The 20,591-nt window shown below is 39.9% G+C and overlaps 1 protein-coding gene across 1 annotated transcript in view; it reads left to right on the forward strand.

Annotated features, from left to right (window-relative positions):
* The first annotated feature begins 815 nt into the window (after positions 1–815).
* Positions 816–20,591, forward strand: part of LOC124775772 (esterase FE4-like) — an 80,154-nt gene continuing 60,378 nt past the window's right edge. The window contains exon 1 of the mRNA XM_047250602.1: positions 816–821. Coding sequence (XP_047106558.1) covers positions 816–821 — 6 coding nt within the window. The remainder of the gene's footprint in view (positions 822–20,591) is intronic.

The following is a 20,591-nucleotide window of genomic DNA, read 5'->3' on the forward strand; positions in this document are numbered from 1 at the left end:
ACGTCCTTAGGTTAGTTAGGTTTAAGTAGTTTTACGTTCTAGAGGTTTGATGACCTCAGCAGTTAAGTCCCATAGTGCTCAGAGGCATTTGAACCATTTGAAAGCGTTTCTGAAGATGGTAAATTTGTTAACAACGAGTGTAGATTTAAGTGTCAGGAAGTTGTTTCTGAAGGGTATTTGTATGAAGTGTAGCCATGTACGGAAGTGAAAAATGGACGATATATAGTTTGGACAAGAAGAGAATAGAAGCTTTCGAAATGTGGTGCTACAGAAGAATGCTGAAGATTAGATGGGTAGATCACCTAACTAATAAGGAGGTATTGAACAGAATTAGGGAGAAGAGGAGTTTGTGGCACAATTTGACTAGAAGAAGGGATCGCTTGCTAGGGCATATTCTGAGGCATCAAGGGATCACCAATTTAGTATTGGAGGGCAGCGTAGAGGGTAAAAATCGTAGAGGGAGACCAAGAGATGAGTACACTAAGCAGATTCAGTAGGATGTAGGTTGCAGTAGGTACTGGGAGATGAAGAAGCTTGCACAGGATAGAGTAGTATGGAGTGCTGCATCAAACCAGTCTCTGGACTGAAGAACACAACAACAACAACAACAACAACAACAACAACAGTAATTCTACCTCACAATTACGATGGCTTAATGCTATAGGCAAAGGAATAAAAAATACTGTCGAAAGGTGTATTGCAATTAATTTTACTTTTTCGTATGAAAAGTCATGTCTCTTAATCGAAATGAATATGTCCCCATAGGGGGAGTTGGACAGGGAAGAGGTGCGTAAGACCGTAGTAAATACTCCGAAATGAGAGTAAGCCTTAATTATACTCAGCAAATAACATTAAATATTCAGCAATACTACGTAAAGCAAGCAGCAACTTTACAAACACGACTGACACGGAAAGTTCATCAGACTGGAAACCGAGTGCCTCTTGCTTATAGAACGTATAATAAGACTCCATCGTTGGATGAGACATGGTTTCGGCGCTGGCGTATCGAGCGGTGGACAAGTAGTATATTACGTTACGGTAGTTGCTCATATGCAACTCTCGTCACTGTTATCGATGGACCGTGCTAACTATTAAGATCTTTGTACGCCAATGTGCGAAATTAAGGTATTGTGGACCACAACCCGAGTGGAATGTAGTTACGTATACGAAATTCTTGCAACCACAAATAAACTGTTAACGAGTGTTTAATTTTTACTATTAATTTTATGTGAGGTGTGAGAAGACAAGAGTGATTAAAAGTAGGGATGGGTGGATTTTGCATCAATTTTGGTGATTAATCTTCCTTTTCATTAAGATATTAGAACTTTTCACTGATCATGTGTTAAACAATTTATTAAACAATCTATTATACAATAAATAGGACAGTTTCAACATTGGTTCTTTTATAATATTTTGCCAAAACCTGATACACTATACGCTACAAGATACAACAAAATAAACCACAGCTAAACAAAAAGGTACGGCCAAACTTTCAGGAAACATTTCTCACACACAAATAAAGAAAAGATGTTACGTGAACATGTGTCCGGAAACGCTTAATTCCCATGTTAGAGCTCATTTTTTAGTTTCGTCAGTATGTACTGTACTTCCTCGATTCACCGCCATGATTTCATACGGGATACTCTACCTGTGCTGCTAGAACATGTTCCTTTACAAGTATGACACAACATGTGGTTCATACACGATGGAGCTCCTGCACATTTCAGTCGAAGTGCTCGTACGCTTCTCAACAACAGATTCGGTGACCGATGGATTGGTAGAGGCGGACCAATCCCATGGCCTCCACGCTCTCCTGACCTCAACCCACTTGACTTTCATTTATGGGGGCATTTGAAAGCTCTTGTCTACGCAACCCCGGTACCAAGTGTAGAGACTCTTCGTGCTCGTATTGTGGACGGCTGTGTTACAATACGCCATTCTCCAGGGCTGCATCAGCGCATCAGGCATTCCATGCGACGGAGGGTGGATGCATGTATCCTCGCTAACGGAGGGCATTTTGAGCATTTCCTGTAACAAAGTGTTTGAAGTCACGCTGGTACGTTCTGTTGCTGTGTGTTCCCATTTCATTATTAATGTGATTTGAAGAGAAGTAAGAAAAAGAGCTCTAACATGGAAAGTAAGCATTTCCGGATGCATGTCCACATAACATATTTTCTTTCTTTGTGTGTGAGGAATGTTTCCTGAAAGTTTGGCCGTACCTTTTTGTAACACCCTGTATATGACACTTTTGAAATAATAACATTTGAGTGAAAATATATTTTATATATGCATTTTACCTTCATACATATGTGAAAGTTGCATATTGGGTCATGTTGTTTACATCTTGTGTATCATTTTCTACACGGGGGAAGTAGAGTACTTAGGTGAAAAGTTTCTTTACAACAAACACCAAATAAGTTTGGATGCATCAAATGACAGAAAAATTTTGATAAAAGTGTGAAGAAACTACATAGTTTTTGATTGGGGAGAAATGATAATAGTTGTTTTGAAAAACAAAATATGCTTTCAAATGTGTACGTTTTATGATTCAATAAATCAAATGTGGTAATATTAAACGATACAAGTAGTGAAATGTCTCATCTGTTACATACTATTGAGAATGAAAATTACATATATTTATAGATCTTTTTACGACATTACACTGATTTAACGAAACTTGAACTGGGTTTTATGTAAATGTGAATCTGGTCACTCATTTGTAGTGTACAGACGAAAATTTTGGTAAACTTACTTTTTCCAAGTTACATTTTCCTCCACACCTTAAATGTACATGGCCTTATTTCATCACCATCCAGTTTGTTTCATCTTTTGCTACATTAGTGTATATCACCTGTATACATTCCCATCTATATCAGCCATTTCATTCTTGAACCAGTCCTACAAATGTATAATTAAATTACTTTTCACAGTTGTAATCATTTATAGAAAATATAGGACTCTGCATATGATGTTTGGTTGTAACTGCAACTAAAGCACATTCTTTACTGATTCTGCACTTATATGTTATAACAAGTAATATAACTTAAGATCGCAAAAGCAAAATGTCAACATATCAGATGTTCAAAACACAAACATATATACACCACTTCATCAATTCAACTGCAAAAATTATTCCAACAAAGGCAATGTAGATCACATCATGTTAAACTCGATACTAAGAATACTCCTTAGTAAATCACTTAAATAAACAATGATGTAATGTAAACATGTATTAACAACCCAACATCACAATGTGAGTTTTCATTGGCACATACAGTTTCAGTGAGCATGTAACTGTGTGCTTTGTAAGTGTGCAAATAGTGTTGTACACATGTAGTAGTTGTACACATGTACTCAGTATGTTTTAGCTTAACTGTTATGTTAGTGATACTACATTAGGTTCTTGTCATAAACTGTAATCTGTATTTGTTCGCAAATTTTACCTACTTTCATAATACTGTTCTCCCAAAAACCTTCGAAATTAACAACTTCTCAATAAACTTCTAGATTCTTTCCCTTCCATATTTAATAACGCCCTCACTACTTCACTATCATCATTCTGAGAACAACATCATATCCTAAATCAAAATATCACTCTCATTACAATGTATACTTCTAAGGTACCACAAAATATTCATGAGTAACTACATAATACACAATCACTACTTGATAGTCCACCACTCATTCACTTGTGGTAACCACATTGAACGAAGCATTCCCTTGTTAAGAAAAAAATCATCTTTTCAAACCATTCACTTTCTAATTTTAATTGACAACTTTTTACAGATAATATTAAATGTTTGCCAAATCTGTTTTTATGTGTGCCAACAAGCAAAGTAATGAATATGTTTTCATATATCTGCCTGAAAAACTTTGTGTAGCTTTCCTTTACAACCTCAGCTCCTGTTTCCATTGCAAACTGCATTATGAGATTAGATCTTAAAAGAGGACCTAAATAGACATATGTGTACGAGGAATAATGATCACTTATGCAAGAATGAACAGTCTCCATGTATCCTCATTGTCTAATTCAATAATAATTTCAAAAGAAACCACAAAAGATTCCTACAACTACAGTACTTGTATGAATGTACATGAGATTAAAGATCACACTTACGAAAAACAGGTAGTTCATAGACTCCTAAGACTATGGTCCTTGTAAGAATGAACATGAGATGAAAGATAAATTGTTGAAACACATGTTAAAATGAAATTGGTAAAATATATTCAACTTAAAAATCAACATTCAAAATTAGTGTAGATAACTGCAACAATAGTATTAAAAATATCTTACAATAACTGTTAATGGTTCCAAATGAAGAAAATGAAGCAAAATCATGTTGTAAAACAATGTCAGCAAACTCAAGTTTGACAAAAGTATGAAAGCTATTCATGACAGTAAAAGTTCTCTACATTATTCCAGTAATGCTGACGCACAATACCTTTACTTAATTTATCTACAAGTTTAAATTTTTTATCTGTCAAAACTTGTATGTACTGTATCATCAGATGCTACTTCAGTACAGACACTTTCAATATTTCTTCATTAATTACTCATTTAATTGTCATTGCTTCATTCCCTCACAGAGTTATTCTTGTTATTAGATGATTATTTTAAACTTTGCATTACTGCTCGTCTTCATTCACAAAACCAAACAGTTCTACAAAGAACACATTACCTTTCATGTTGTCAATCGTCAAATTAATAATTATTCTAATACGTTATTTATATTTCTCCACAAATACATTTCTATTGACCCAATTAATGCCATCTCCTACATTTCATAGCTGTTAATTCCCAACCGAAACTTTCATATCTTAGTCCTCACAGTGTTTCAGTAATACTCAAGTTCATTCCTAACAAAACACAATCACATTCATAATCGTCATCACTAATAATACACAAACAGCCCTAACAAACCATTATAATAAAAACTCTAATCCCCTTGATGGTAAGGCTCAGCACTAGAGCGAGCACATTCCTTCATGTTATGGGGGCTGGCATATTGTGTATTACTATACACACACTCTACCTAAGGTGTCAGTGCCATTGCTAGTGGGAGCTACTGTAAAGTCATTTCCCTTTTACAGTCGCTTCCATCAGCCACTGCACCAAATGACAAATTATTTTGCATGTATAGTATGTACACATTGATGATAAGTGGCTATGGCTTTTAATCATTTATTGCATTTATTACTTTACACCATACAGCGATTACAAGTTACATTTTAGCTTATGCTAACAATAGTTTCATACATGTTATAAATGCTAATTTGTTACAGTGGAATAATTTGTTTGCAAATTAACTGCCTTCAGCCTGTGTGAAGGTACGCAGTATTTTCCATAGGTAAGTGTTGTTTGAGAATAATTTTTGCAACGAAAACTCTTACAAGCGTTACATCCTATTGTTGTGGAGCCAATATTTGCCCTTACACAAATGCCACATCTAGCTTTTCTTGTATATGAACTCTGTAATGACACATATACGTGCTAACATCAGCTGGTAAGGTTGGTAAGGCATATCTTTCGATGAGATGTGATTTCATGAGTTGAAACTAAAGATTATTTAGAAAAATGTGGATTTCTCGTGTTCTTTCCATTTCCTTGGAACAATACCTGAGCATTGATACCAGCCACGTTGAACAACGTGTATTATGTAGCCATCGTCTACCTCCTTATCATCTGGGTTACTGTATACAGGGCGTTCCAGCTATCTTGTCCACCCAAAATATCTCTAGAACAAGAACAGCTATTAGAAAACGACTTTAACCGGTACCAATGTAGGGCTGGGGCCGATGAATGTACATATTTGGAAATATTCTAAAACGAAAGCATATGTGTTTTTTAACATAAACTTATGTTTTTTTAAATGGACCTCCTATATTTTTTCTTCAGCAATCCATAGCATGACAAAGCACATACACAATGGCGTTGATTGCATCGCAATATTCCCATTACATCCCGAGATATTGAGACGCGAATTTGACGCTTGAAACACCCGACATGCGCTGCTAGCGCACGTCCTGAGGTTCAGGCGTGAACCCCATGCTGCCGGTAATCGCGATGTGATTGACATGTGTAATCACACCTCCATACTTATCAAGAGGTCCGAAACGAATAATACGGTCTACTGCCATCAACTCTCATAAGCACATAATGGTTTCCCTCTTGCACGTTTTACGTATCTACGTACACTATATGAACCAGTACCGATCAGTGTACACTCGTCAGGTTGTCTTATTTATCCTGCACACCCAAAATAAGGTTTATCTAATGTGTTATATGACCCATTGTGCCTGTCGCGCAGGGCCTGGCTCTACCTAGTCAAGTGTCCAACGTAGTTCCCACTACTGCCAAAGTTACCACTTCGTCTTGTTTATGATTTGCGACCCATGCAAACTCCTGTACTTCACCACCCTCCTAGCATCCCATTTGTTGTTGCTTTGGCGTGCAGTACACCGCTTTCCAGTGTAGTCGTGCATCAGAGTAATCTAGTGACGGCACGGAGGTAGTACACATTGTGAATAAACGTTGTGTTGTGAAACTTATAGTGTACAGTATAATGTACACACATGAAAATATGGTAGAAATGCTGTTGATCTATGGAGAATGTACGTTGACGGAAAATACGTTATGAGATTGGTTGTTTGTTGATAGTACTGTTAGCGAACATTATGATTATTGAGTTAATATGTCTGTTTTCTACCCTTCTCTACATACCTGTACTGTACCCTGTTGTAGGTGGACGAAATGCTGTTCAGGCAGAACGACTGTACAGAAGACGATTCCCTGATAAGCCATCGCCTTCGCGCCGGATGTTTGGTCGTCTCACATCTCGTCTACGTGAAACGGGAAGCTTAAATCCAAGACCTCGACATCGTCCTAGAACACGCACAGATGAACGTGCCGAAGTTGCTGTGCTCGCTACCATAGCTGTGAATCCTCAAATCAGCACACGTCAAATTGAACGTGAAGTTGGTGTGTCGAAATCAAGTGCACAGCGTATACTTAAACGTCATAAATTTCATCCTTACCACGTTCATTTACATCAGGATCTTCATGGAAATGACTTCCGCAATAGGGTAACATTTTGTCGGTGGGCTCAGCAAAAACTTCTGACTAATCCAAATTTTTTTGCAGATGTTCTCTTTACCGACGAGGCATCATTCTCCAACAAAGGAATTGTCAATATGAGGAATATGCATTATTGGTCCGCAGACAATCCAAAATGGCTCCGTCAGGTAGAGCATCAACGTCCGTGGAAAGTTAATGTTTGGTGTGGGATTATTGGAAATACCATTATCGGACCTTTCTTTATAAATGGCATCCAAAATGGCAGACAATACTCCAGATTTATACGACACAATCTTCCTGTTCTCTTGGACACCGTACCTCTGAACCGGAGAATGGTCATGTGGTATCAGCATGACGGATGCCCTGCACATAACGCCTTACGAGCATGACGACTTCTGAACCGTAAGTTCCCGGTAGGTGGATTGGACGAGGTGGCCCAGTTAGGTGGCCTGCCCGATCTCCGGACCTTACACCGTTGGATTACTTTCTTTGGGGAGCAGTGAAGGAAGCTGTTTACCAACATGAACCAACAACGCCAGAGGACATGAAGCAACGCATTGTTGATGCTTGTACAGCCATCAAAGAGGAAACAGTAGCACGAAGTAGGACATCCTTCATCCGCAGAGTGACCCTATGTATGCAAGCCAATGGGCATCACTTTGAGCATGAGATGTGAACGCTATGTTTAGTATGTAGTGCTGGTATCACATTGGAAGTTTCTACAAGGGGCCATTTTACCCAGAGATGATAAGAAACATTTGTTTGCAACAATTTGTCATTTAACGCAATAGATAAACATAACATTGATAATTATGTGATAATAAAACTAATTGGTTAAACATGTTTACATTCATCTTCTATGTCCTACCTCAACTTCCCAAATCAAAACATTTTTACCTTAACAACGGTAAAACCTTTAGTCCACTTGCTTGTTTCACTAAAACCATCAACATGAATTTTACTATTACGAGTGAATGATTAACTGTCACTTGCGCTAGATCTACAGTAAAGTAAAGTATTAACGTTGAACGGCATTACCTTTTTAGTAACGGATTAACGATAAGCGAAGTTGACTTTGTGACTAACGTTGCGGTACACAGATATGTTACAGAACCGCATCACCCCCAGCCTATGGGATAAATACCTGCTGGAATGTACGACGTTAGTGCAGGATGGCAGCAGACCGTATTATTCGTTTCGGACCTCTTGATAAGTATGGAGGTGTGATTACACATGTCAATCACATCGCGATTACCGGCAGCATGGGGTTCACCCCTGAACCTCAGGACGTGCGCTAGCAGCGCATGTCGGGTGTTTCAAGCGTCAACTTCGCGTCTTAACATCTCGGGATGTAATGGGAATATTGCGATGCAATCAACGCCATTGTGTATATGCTTTTGTCATGCTATGGACTGCTGAAGAAAAAATATAGGAGGTCCATTTAAAAAAACATAAGTTTGTGTTAAAAAACGCATATGCTTTCGTTTTAGAATATTTCCAAATATGTACATTCATGGGCCCCAGCCCTACATTGATACCGGTTAAAGTCGTTTTCCAATAGCTGTAATTGTTCCAGAGATATTTTGGGTGGACAAGATAGCTGGGACACCCTGTATATATTGAAAATTGATTCAAGGGTATCACCCCCACACTTAATGTAATCCAGTATAGTGTTAGGTTTCCTAGTGTCTTCATCTGCTGTTCCTTCATTCTGTATTGAGGAAAAGAGTACAACCTATTTGTAACTTTTAGGTACATACGATACCATTGTAACGTCTATCTGATATCCAGAAACGGCCAAACCGATTTCTGTGTTCTCTTAAGGCAAATGCTCAGGTGGGATTTCTTTTCTATGCATTCTTAGGGTTTCTGCAATAATGACATTGTTTTTCAACAGATAGAAAGTATATCTATTATCCAGTCTCACATTTCTGCTTGTGCCTTGTATTGGCTCAGTTAATCTGCACACAAAATTACATGGTTCATTATAATCACAAAGTGGTTTGCTGTTTACCAAACCATACTTCCAACAAAGAGGTGTAGATTGACTTACAATCGCAGAGAGCAAATATTTTATGGCATATTTGGCTGGTTCTTTGGGAGTTTATTGTCTGAAGCAGCAACGATCACCGAAAGCATCTAATTTCTCATCAGATCTAACAAATTCTCGAGGACTAACTATTCGAACAGTTTTCCACATATGCATCTAGAAAATTCCTAATATATGGTAACCTATCGGTTTTACTTCTTATATCCCTAGTTTGTTTATCATCACATCTAATACACTTGAGAAACAATAAAGATTTCTTGTAACTTGTGTGAGATCACAAAACGTTCGTTCCTGTTCTGTCATTTGACTTAAGTTCCGGTGCATTTGTGTGGTTTTCGTCTCTGAGGTCAATCAAGTAAAGAGTGCCTAATACTTCAAAAATTTCATTTTGATCTGCCAACTAAGCATCCCTATCTCTAGAGTGGTATTCTTGTAGCCTTTTTCTGTGAATGTATACATTTTTAAAACGCACAATTTCATTTCTCAGATCAATACTAATGATTTTATGGAACGATTCAGTTTTCTCTTCAACACTTTGTTTTGCCATTTTAGAATCTGGAAAAGGTCTCGATAACACTTTTTGCTGGTACACACTATGTGTTTATGCATATCAGTTTACATCGATTTTGATTGTTTATCATTCTGAGCAGTGGTTGTCTTTCTGCAGCGTTTTCAAATTGGAATTGGAATTATGGACGTCCTGTGGGTGGCACGACCAGCACCAATTTCCAGTCACTAACACGCTTCGTTAAAGTGGTGGGTGATAGTGAACTAAAGCTAGGAGACGGGACAGTCCATTGCTCATTCTACAGAAAATCTAACGGACGCACTATGAGACCCATATACCTTACACCCATCAAGTGTTTTGTGGTTGATTTCTACCGAGAGGTCAAATTTTGCAACTATTTCGTGCTGGAACCTACGAATTTGCTTTGTGATATTTAGATGTGAAGCTGTCTCAGAAGACAAAGTTTTGTATTTGGCCTTAATTTTATCATATCACGTTTCGGTGTTGTCGTGGACGATGAGCATTTGGAAAAACGACTTTCAACCATTAACTAATTTGACATAGGACCAAGACGAATGCCATTGACAGTTGAGTAGTTAATACCTTGACTTTGTATTTATTGGGTGATTGTCACATCGCTGTTGTTAAATTCGTTTCGAGTTCGTTCAACTTTTAATTTGTAGTGAAGTGTTCGGCATCTTTTGGATCTGCTATGCAGTCCTAATTTTGCAATTCCTTCTTAATACTGATACTAAACTATGGCTGTTATTTCCCATCGCCCATTATCTTGCTTAGCGCCAGTTTACAGATGGGGAAATAGGAATAAAATTTCGATACCTTACAGACTAGCTGCTAATAGACCCTAGCAAAATTTTACTGTTAGCAAGTGCGTATCATATCGCTTACAAATGTACCCATCGCGGTAGCACGTTTATATAGCAGAAAACTAATTGTCAATTGTGAAACTGCTTCGACTCCACATCCTTCCTCATCAGGAACGTATCTCGCAATAGGGCAGACAGACTAGACTGTGTTTTGCGTGGGTGATTTGCAGTAGGTAAGGAACTTGTGTATCAGCTTATTTTATAGTTGCCGCTAGAAGTCGTTCTGCTACAGCATTTTCATTTCTCCATCCAATATCATGTCACTGGCGTCACAAATTATACACTTCAGGTCTGTGTAATCCAGGGCAGAGGCTGCTCTTAACATTTTCAAGAAGGATGATTGTGTCTTATTTAGCTTAAATTATCTGAGATACTATCTCTGTCAAGTGAACCTACAACAGACAACAAATATTTCTTGACAGTCAGCTATTCCTATTTTCCTGAACAAATTTTAGTTTTCGTTGTGGTCTAACTTCTTAGCTATTATACTGATTAGAATTTTTGTTATGCTAAAGAGGAACAAGAACGCGAATTACTCTGCGGTGAACACTTTGTTGACCATGGATCTTACCTAATTTGCCAACCGCAGACTGTCACGCTAAACTGACAGTCCTTCTATAAACATAACATACGCTTTTGTCTTATAAGAGAATACAGGCGTCATGGATGAAGCAGAGCAGTGACATGTGACACAAAATCGTTGTCTAAGCCCGCCACAAGCACCTGCATTTGCAAAGGAATCGCCTTGAACGAAATTTCTGAAATTGTTTTCCATTATCCAGATGGAATACCACGACACTCCTAAGAGAGTTTTCTTTAATTTGTCGATTAACAGCAGTCGCCTGCTGCTTGAAAAAACTGACTCTTAACAGCAGAATTCTTTTAATCACCTAATGCACCGTCCAGGCGCAATGCTGCATCGATCGACCTCTTCGTGATACTGTTTTACGCAACGAGTAACAGGCAGATCTAAAAAGATAACATTCTAAATACATTTTTTCAAGCGTTACAAGGTGAAGCGAAAAGTTCACCCTACTACACAATGAACTGTTGTTCAAACAATAAAAAAAAGACGACTGATAGACAGAGTGTCCCAGAAAGAATGACCCGATTTTAAACAGAATTATTTATTAGGAAGAAGGGATTACACCAACATATTGCATACTAAATTACTCAGGAAAGACAGAAGTTTATAAAAATCGATCATAAATGTTCAATATGTCTTTCACTGGCTGCACATATGACATCAAGCTGATAGCCAAATTCATCCCAAACTGAGTGTAAGGTGTCTTCTGTCACTGAAGCTACAGAAGCTGATATTCTGGTTTTTAGTTCATCAATGTCACGAGGTAAGAGAGGAACGTAAACACATTGTTTAACACATCCCCACAGGAAGAAATCACATGGCGTTACATGAGGGGACCTAGGAGATCAAAAGTGTAAAGCCTCGTCTCGCAGACCTGTACGCCCTATCCAACACTGAGGCATGTTGACATTGAGGAAACTGCGTACATTGTTGTGCCAATGCGGTGATGGTCGATCTTACTGACAGATGAAATTGTCAGAGTCAAGTTGTGGGAATAACCAGTTCGGTAGCATTGCAAGATATGATTGTCCTGTTACGGTTTCTTCCTCAAAAAATAGGGTCCATAAACCTTGCTTTGCGAAGCAGCACAAAAAAATTCACTTTTAGTGAATCACGTTCGTGTTCAATTGTTTCATGAGGATTTTCGAGCCCTCATATAGGCACATTATGATGGTGAACCTTACAGCTAATATGGAAAGTTGCCTCATTGTTGAATATTAACCGTGACGTAAAAGTGTCATCTTCCATGTCCTCTAGAACAGCATTGCCAAAGTCGACTCGCTTCACTTTGTCAGTATCTAGAAGAGCTTGTACCGGCTGTAATCAGTATAGTTTGAGGGCTAAAGGACACACTAACACACGCCACACTGTCATGTGCGGTAACGCAAGAGCTCGGCTAGCACGACGCGTAGGCTTGCGGGGTCTCCGCTCAAAGGCTCGTCGGATTTGTTCCACTGTTTGTTCAGGAACGCGTGGCCGGCCGGGACTTTTACCTTTACAGAGGTACCCTATTTCTTCAAACTGTTTATGCCAGCGTCGAATGTTCTTTGGTGGTGGTGGTTTAGCACGAAATCTAATATGATCCGCCCGCTGAACTGCTATTACTGATTGAGTACGACTAAATTCAATAACACAATACGCCTTCTGTTGCGCGGACACCATATTGCGTTAGACTGTCTGCACGCTCCAGTCAGCACTCGTAGCGACATCTAGCGGATTTTTTTCTGAAACTCTAGAACATGCCGATTACATCTAGTGCCGTTACAGTTACCTAGTGACATTTGTCTCCATATTATTACAAGTTAAAATTGGGTCATTCTTTTTGGGACACCCTGTATAATGGCTGTACTTGAAAAATGAGAGGTCAGTTAAAAACCGTAGATATACACCAAAAGATTGGATACTGTGGCTCAGAAATTTTGTTTCTGTATATTGATACCAATTTGATAATGAATTGTACCTACGATTGTAACTTCCGAGAGGCGATTCAGCGATTCAAAGAGCAAGACAGTATTTTTTAAATCTCATTTCAAGTTAATTTCTGTATCTTTCAGAAGTAGTATTAGGCTGTAAAAATGGTTCAAATGGCTCTGAGCACTATGGGACTTCACATCTATGGTCATCAGTCCCCTAGAACTTAGAACTACTTAAGCCTAACTAACCTAAGGACACCACACAACACACAGTCATCATGAGACAGAGAAAACCCCGCCGGGAATCGAACCCGGGAGCCCGGGCGCGGTAGGCGAGAACGCTACCGCACGACCACGAGCTGCGGACTATTAGTCAAAACTTGTAGTCCGGGGTGATATGTTACAATACAGCATCACCGGTCTATTGCGGTCTAACTGTGTTGGTGAGGCAGTAAATTTCCACAGGGCAGTGACTCCGTCACTGCAATTCACTTTGGAGGTGTGGCGGTGGGACTTGTAGTCCCGTGCCACCCTCTGACGGTGATAGTACTACATGAGTCAGGCAGAAGAATTTTGCCTAACATGGGCAGGTGAAGGTGTGGCGGTGGGACTTGTAGTCCCGTACGCCAGGGCAGGGGAGGGGGACTATTAGTCTATACAATAGTCCATACAATGAGAGCGTAAAGTAGAGTGGAATGTCATGAATGGCTGCGAGACCCCGAATGGCCGGCTCAGACACCTAATTCGAACTATTTTTCCTATCTTCCCAGCTGTAGGCACCTTTCCTTCGCGAAGTATAAAAGCTTTGTACGTGAGGTTGTCTGTTAAGTCTAGGTGACGTGACGGGTGTGTGTAATGCAGTGTCATGTTCGTGTTGTAGATTATGTGAGAATGACAGGATGAAAGCCGGTACTGACACACAGCCTTCTCCTCCCGAAGAGCACGAAAATGTTCGCCAAGCTTAACGTCCTAACCGACGGACCGATGACAATCAGCAGCGTCTCGCATGGCGACACTTCACCAGACACTGTGGAGACGGCGCTGAAGTTCTGTGATCTGACGGGAACTGATGTATTCGCCTCCATACAGCCGTTGAAAAACAATGAGATAAAACTACTTATGAGACCACAGAAAGGTGGCTCCAGAAGTGGGACCATTGCGGATTACGGGGAGTAGCTTACAATTGGTTCTCCTCTTACTTTAGCAACAGGCAGCAAAAGGTCATTATTCACAATGTTGATAATGGCTGTGATGTGGCGTCTGAGTGGGGTACTGTCAAGTAGGGGGGGGGGGGGTGCCCCAGGGATCATTGTTAGGGCCATTCCTGTTCCTTATTGCCGGCCGCGGTGATCTCGCGGTTCTAGGCGCGCAGTCCGGAACCGTGCGACTGCTACGGTCGCAGGTTCGAATCCTGCCTCGGGCATGGATGTGTGTGATGTCCTTAGGTTAGTTAGGTTTAAGTATTTCTAAGTTCTAGGGGACTGATGACCACAGCAGTTGAGTCCCATAGTGCTCAGAGCCATTTGAACCTGTACCTTATTTATATAAATGATATGCCCTTTAGTATTACGGGTAACTCTAAAATATTTCTGTTTGCTGATGACAGTACCTTGGTAGTGAAGGATGTTGTGTGCAACATTGGCTCAGTTTCAAATAGTTCCGCACATGACCTCAGTTAATGAGTTGTAGAAAATAAACTAACGCTAAATCACAGTAAGACTTCGTTTTTACAGTTTCTAACACACAATTCAACAAAATATGACATTTTAATTTCACAGAACGGTCATAAGATTAGTGAAACTGAACAGTTCAAATTTCTAGGTGTTCATATAGATAGTAAGCTGTCGTGGGAAGCCCACGTTCAGGATCTTGTTCAAAGACTTAATACTGCCATTTTTGCTATTCGAACGGTATCTGAAGTGAGTGATCGTTCAGCACGAAAATTAGTCTACTTTCCTTATTTTCATTCGCTGTTGTCGTATGGTATTATATTTTGGGATAACTCTTCCCATTCTAAAAGGATATTTTTGGCTCAGAAACGGGCGGTTCGGGCAATAAGTGGTGTTACTTCACAAACCTCCTGTCGACCTCTGTTCATGAGTCGCTCTCGATACGTATATTCCTTATTGTCGTTTCATGTTACCAATATTCCCAAGAATAGGCAACTTCCACTCGGTTAATACTCGGCAGAAATCAAACCATCATTTGGATCTGACTTCCTTAACTCTTGTGCAAAAAGGTGTGCAGTTTACTGCTGCATCCATTTTCAATAAGCTGCCACTCGAATCCAAAAATCTTAGCATTAATCCACGCGCTTTCAAATCGAAACTGAAGAGTTTCCTCGTGGGTCACTCCTCCTATTCTATCGAGAAGTTCCTTGGGGGAAAAAAAAGCCCCCGAAAATCTATCGAAGGGTGTTATCGAAGAATCAACTCTTCAATATCTCGTTTCGTATAAAGCTATGTCCCACCATTAAATACTAATGAATTTTATTAAACGAGACATCCTACCCACTTGTTTTTCGTGCACGTTCATTTGTGTTCCCAGCTCATAAGTAGGTTTGTCACGCGGCTCACCGTGGTGAATCGGTTCCAAGAGTTTTGGGACGGCCGTCGGTGCAGAATAAGGACCAGCTGTCAGTGGGGTAGGGAGTGGGCGGAGATGCGACGGGGACAGCAAGCCAGCCGACACACAAAGGCAACGAGGTGACCGCGTCTTTCAACTTAGTGTCTCCGAGTCCAGCGGAACGCAACAGCACACTAATAATGCTGTACGTCAGAGGCAGCCAAGGCGTGCCGGACATCACGTGTGCAGGGTGTGTGGCTTGCTTGCGGTCCTAGGCCTGGCCTGTCTCGACTTTACTCTTCGAAATAGCGTGACATTTCATTGAGTATTGTAGTGTGGCATCTCTCGGTCGTCACAACTCTTTTCAGTTCGGTAGAATCTTGATGTCAGCGATATTTACCCTTCGCTGTTTGTTCGTGATACGAAACAAGTTCACAGACACCTCGATGTTTGCACAGAAAGAGGCAGTCCAACAATCTGTTGTCGGGAACCTTAAAAATGAGTGAAAATGACAGAAGGGAGGGGTGAGAATTCTCTATGTACACCGATGAGGCAAAACATTATGACTACTGCGCACCGCGTGGATGGATGCCTCCCTGTGGTGTTGCAGGCACGTGAAGCAGTAAGGAAAGAATGTAAGCGGCAGAGAGACGAATGGGCAGTAATAATACGGAGATATGGGTCGCAAATTCGTAACACCACTGACGTAAACAGTTTTGACAAAGGACAAGTTGTTGTGGCGCTGCGACTGGAAACGAGAATCTCTGAAACGGCGAAGCTGGGCACATGTTGGAGTACTACTGTCGTGAACACTTATGGAAAGTGGGGAACGACAGAAAAAAAAGAGTAGGCCGTCTGGTACTGGACGTCCATGTCTCGTCACAAAACGTAGAGGTCGGAGTATCCCCCACTGTTTCATGCAGGATAGGCAGTGATCTGTGGCAGGTCTGACAACAGAGTACAACGCTGGTACAGTGACAAGTATTTCGGAGCGCACCGTTCAAATATTATTGTTGAATATGGTCTCCACAACACATGTTCCTGTGTTCATCGAACGACATAGTCAGTTACGATTGTAGTGGGCACAGCATCACTGACGTTTCGCCGTGGATCAGTAGATACTTGTCATTTGCCGAATGAATTGCATTTCTTGTTACACCACGTCGACGGTTGGGTCCTTACAGGCGGTCATCCAGACGAATGCTTCAAAGGGTTCAAATGGCTCTAAGCACTATGGGACTTAACATCTGAGGTCATTAATCCCCTAGAACTTAGAACTGCTTAAACCTAACTAACCTAAGGAATGAATTATAAGAATGATTTCCTAAACCGTTTTTAAGAGACTTCCCATATTACATGTTTTCCAGCTGTTTTTGACACGGTTTGCCGTTGCAGTTGAATGCACCCCTGTACGTGTACATATATAGCCAATTGATCTAAGAGGTAATTCCCATTTCAAAGACAAATCCCTTCAACGTAAAAAGTGTCCGTAACGTCTACACAGCTTTCCTCACGTAGAGTTTCCACGTCTTCATGATGAAGTTGCAAAGGTGCTACAATATTTCGACCAACACATATGTGTGGAAGACGATTTTTCAGTTATGAAACTAAGTCACGATTTCGCTGCAACCTGAGTGCGAAAATCAGTGAAATTGTCTGCATCTGTCCGTACGCCGACAAGCTCTACCGGATAACAACTATAATACGTCTTCAGCGCGCCAAAAGTAATTAAATGATACCGAAAATTTGTCTTCTTTTTGATCTACGTCGTAGGGAAGTTTGACATATGAAACCAAGTCGTATGCTATAGGACTGCATAGCCATTTAAATGTCGCGCGTTCTCTGTTTCCCCCTCTTCCACCTCCTCGCGCTCAGCCATCGAGGCGTCGCGCTAGTGGAAATATGCCAGCCATGTTCACCGCTATGGCACTCTACCAGTGCACGGCTCGAGAGGCAATTCTCGGTCACCCATGTTGTACACCGTCAATGGCGGAAAGCCTGCGCTATCCACTACTTATACCTGTGATGGTTACCAAGTGCAGTGGAAACTTGTTTATCCAGGCTGGATGGAACAACAAGTCGTCCGGACTGTTAGAAATAATGATAATCCGAAAATTCACATTAAAAAAATAATTCAATAAACGTTGATTTTTTTGCCTAAACACACAAATTATACAGGACGGTGCAAAATGAACGCGTGAATTTGAGATGCGAAGTAGCAGGGTAGCAGCCAGTTACTCTGTTGATTAGAGCATCCAGTTTCAGTAACAGTGGCGTAGTGAGTCGTTAAGCATCGTGTTTTTACTTGTGAACATTATTTGAAAATTAATGAATGTGTTATCACTGTTCAACGGCTTTTCCCTACCCAATTCAATACTGTGCGTAATGTTTCGGTACCTGACCGCAACACGATGCTTCGTTGGGTTATCTCTTTTTGCACAACTGGGTCAGTTATGAAGGTCTAGAAAACGTCGACAGAATAAGAGCGTCTGCTCTTCGCACACTGCACAAAGCAGCGTGCTCCGAAATTGGGCATGTCTCGTCACCCGCTGAACTGTGAGTTACAATTCCATCATTATAAAATTATGATGTACAGAAATTTCACGGACGTGATTTTAATGAACATCGGCTGTTTCGTAAGAGAATGCTTGATGTTTTTTCTACCAATGATGCTTTGTTAATGATGAGCGATGAAGTTCACTATCACTTGAACGGTTTTGTAAATATGCAAAACAGTCACTATTTTTTATTTTAATTTTATTTAATTTTTTTATTTTTTTAAGAAGGCGGCCTCGCTGTAACTGTTAATTTTGAGTGTGATGTTGTAATGCTACTCAATTTTTTGCAGCCGCAACTTGAGGATTTAGGGGTCAATATGGCAGAAACGTGGTTCGAACAACATGGAGCCACAGCCCACACGGCTAACGCTTCCATAGCAGTTATTCGATAAATGTTTCCCCACTACCTAATCCGGCATTTCGGCAATTTCCATTATCCTGCACACTCTGCAGATCTGTCGATTTACTACTTCTTCTTTACTTCTTCTTCTTTACTACTTCTCCTTTTTTGTTCAAGACAACCGGTTCCAACGGTCTTAGCTCTCATCTTCAGCCCTTAAACATATTTTATAGTAGAACATGTTCATTTTATTCTGAACCTCATGCACAAGATGTCAAATGGATGAAACCCAGCGCATTATAAACATTTGTCATCGATAAAGTATTTAAAATATGTAGCGATGCCAAACGTCTATAACGTGCAGAATTTTATCAACTTGACATCTTGTGCATGGAGTTCAGGGTAAAATGAACATGTTTTACTACAAAAAATGTTGGCGATCTGAAGATAACAGCTAAGACTGTTGATACCAGTTGTCTGTAATTTTAAAAAAATCTTGTGCGATCTTGGTTTTTGAATGGTTTTTAACAATTAAAACAGATCGCCTCTCCATACTCTCATAATGATAAAACTGAATGATATATGCGTCGTAAAAATTCGCAGGAGCTACAGGTGGTGACATGTTCCTCTTCCTGTTTTGCAGACTTCTAAATGTGCATTCTATTGCTATCCTATAAGCAGTTGCTTTATACTAATTCCTGTTTCTCTTGCAGTAACAGGACTCAATTACCCGATGTCAAGAAGCAAACACAGCGTAATAACTAGGCTATTCTAGGACAATCTGTTCTTTAGAATCTTTGTTTCACAATGTCGCTACTTTTTGTTACATGTGCCATGAATCTAGTAGCGTTTATGTTAAGTATATTCAAAAGTACACGATGCAGTTCTTGTTACAATGAGAAGAGTAACACATGACATTTAGGATTATGGTAATTGACGTACGTATGATAAACGAACTATGTTACTACGCAACGTATAACAACTTGTGCCACGATCTCATTTGATTTCCAACTGTAGCGAAAATGATCCACACAATTATTCGCAAAGTCTGCTTCATTAATTATGACAGGTATTTTGTTATTTGTCAAGCGTATCGAGAATATTGCAAGTCATGCTGTGTTAAAATTATGGTACCTAAATAACGTGGCCTGTTCACAAAATCTTAAAAATCCGAAGGAATAAATACGTTTGGTGCAACTCTTGTATGAAAAAAATGAGTTTACATTTGATATGACTGTCACTGAAATACGTATACCCTTAGTTCGCTTTAAAGCCACGTGAAGTCTTCAGCAGGCCAGCCACAAGCCGTCTGTCAGGGCAATGGCGGCTTAAATTGCGTTACAAAACTTTTAATTTCTGTGGAAGCGGATAAGGAAGTAGTGGGCGGTGCTGATGCGACGGCATGTTTCCTATTCGCATAGACCTCCACCGGCGCGTGGTTCTGTGGTACAGATTTGCCTTCCCCTGTCCTTCGGACTCTCTTACTCAGCCAGATACAGGGGGTTCTGGGGTTTAGAGTAGCCTTTGAACCACGATGATGCTCGCTATTTCTCACTTTCACAAACGTTGCAGGAAGTGAGACAAATAATAACTCACCGATAAAAATAGTACTACTGCATTGTAGCAAGCTACAGCATGACTTTTCTGTATTTCACTTTCAAAGATCAATTAAAGTAAGATTGTTTACCGGCTGTGGACAGAAACGTTTTGTTACGTTACTCACCGTAATACTGACTGTCGTGATTGTAGCATGCAGACAGATTGTTTGAATTTAGCAATTACTTTGGTATTTCTTTCTAATGAAAGTTACAAGTTATGCCACAAGCTATAAATTAGAACTGTGTTTTGACAATGAAATTCGGTGTCCAAGTTAGGTAAATTTTTGCTACCATTCTTTTTTTATGAAAGTTACTCTATTTTTAGCAAATGAATTAATATTGGTTTTTGCATCATTCTGTTTCTGACATTATTCATATTATAACCCAAGGTATCATCATTACGTAACTGTCCAAAAGTTGGAAAAATTGTTTTGATAATCTAATAAATTAATGTTCTCTTCATTTTCAGTTTATTTTCTGATTATCTTGGTTCATACAAAGGGATAGGATGTAT

Source organism: Schistocerca piceifrons, chromosome 2 (genome assembly GCF_021461385.2).
Source record: "Schistocerca piceifrons isolate TAMUIC-IGC-003096 chromosome 2, iqSchPice1.1, whole genome shotgun sequence".
Classification (NCBI taxonomy): domain Eukaryota; kingdom Metazoa; phylum Arthropoda; class Insecta; order Orthoptera; family Acrididae; genus Schistocerca; species Schistocerca piceifrons.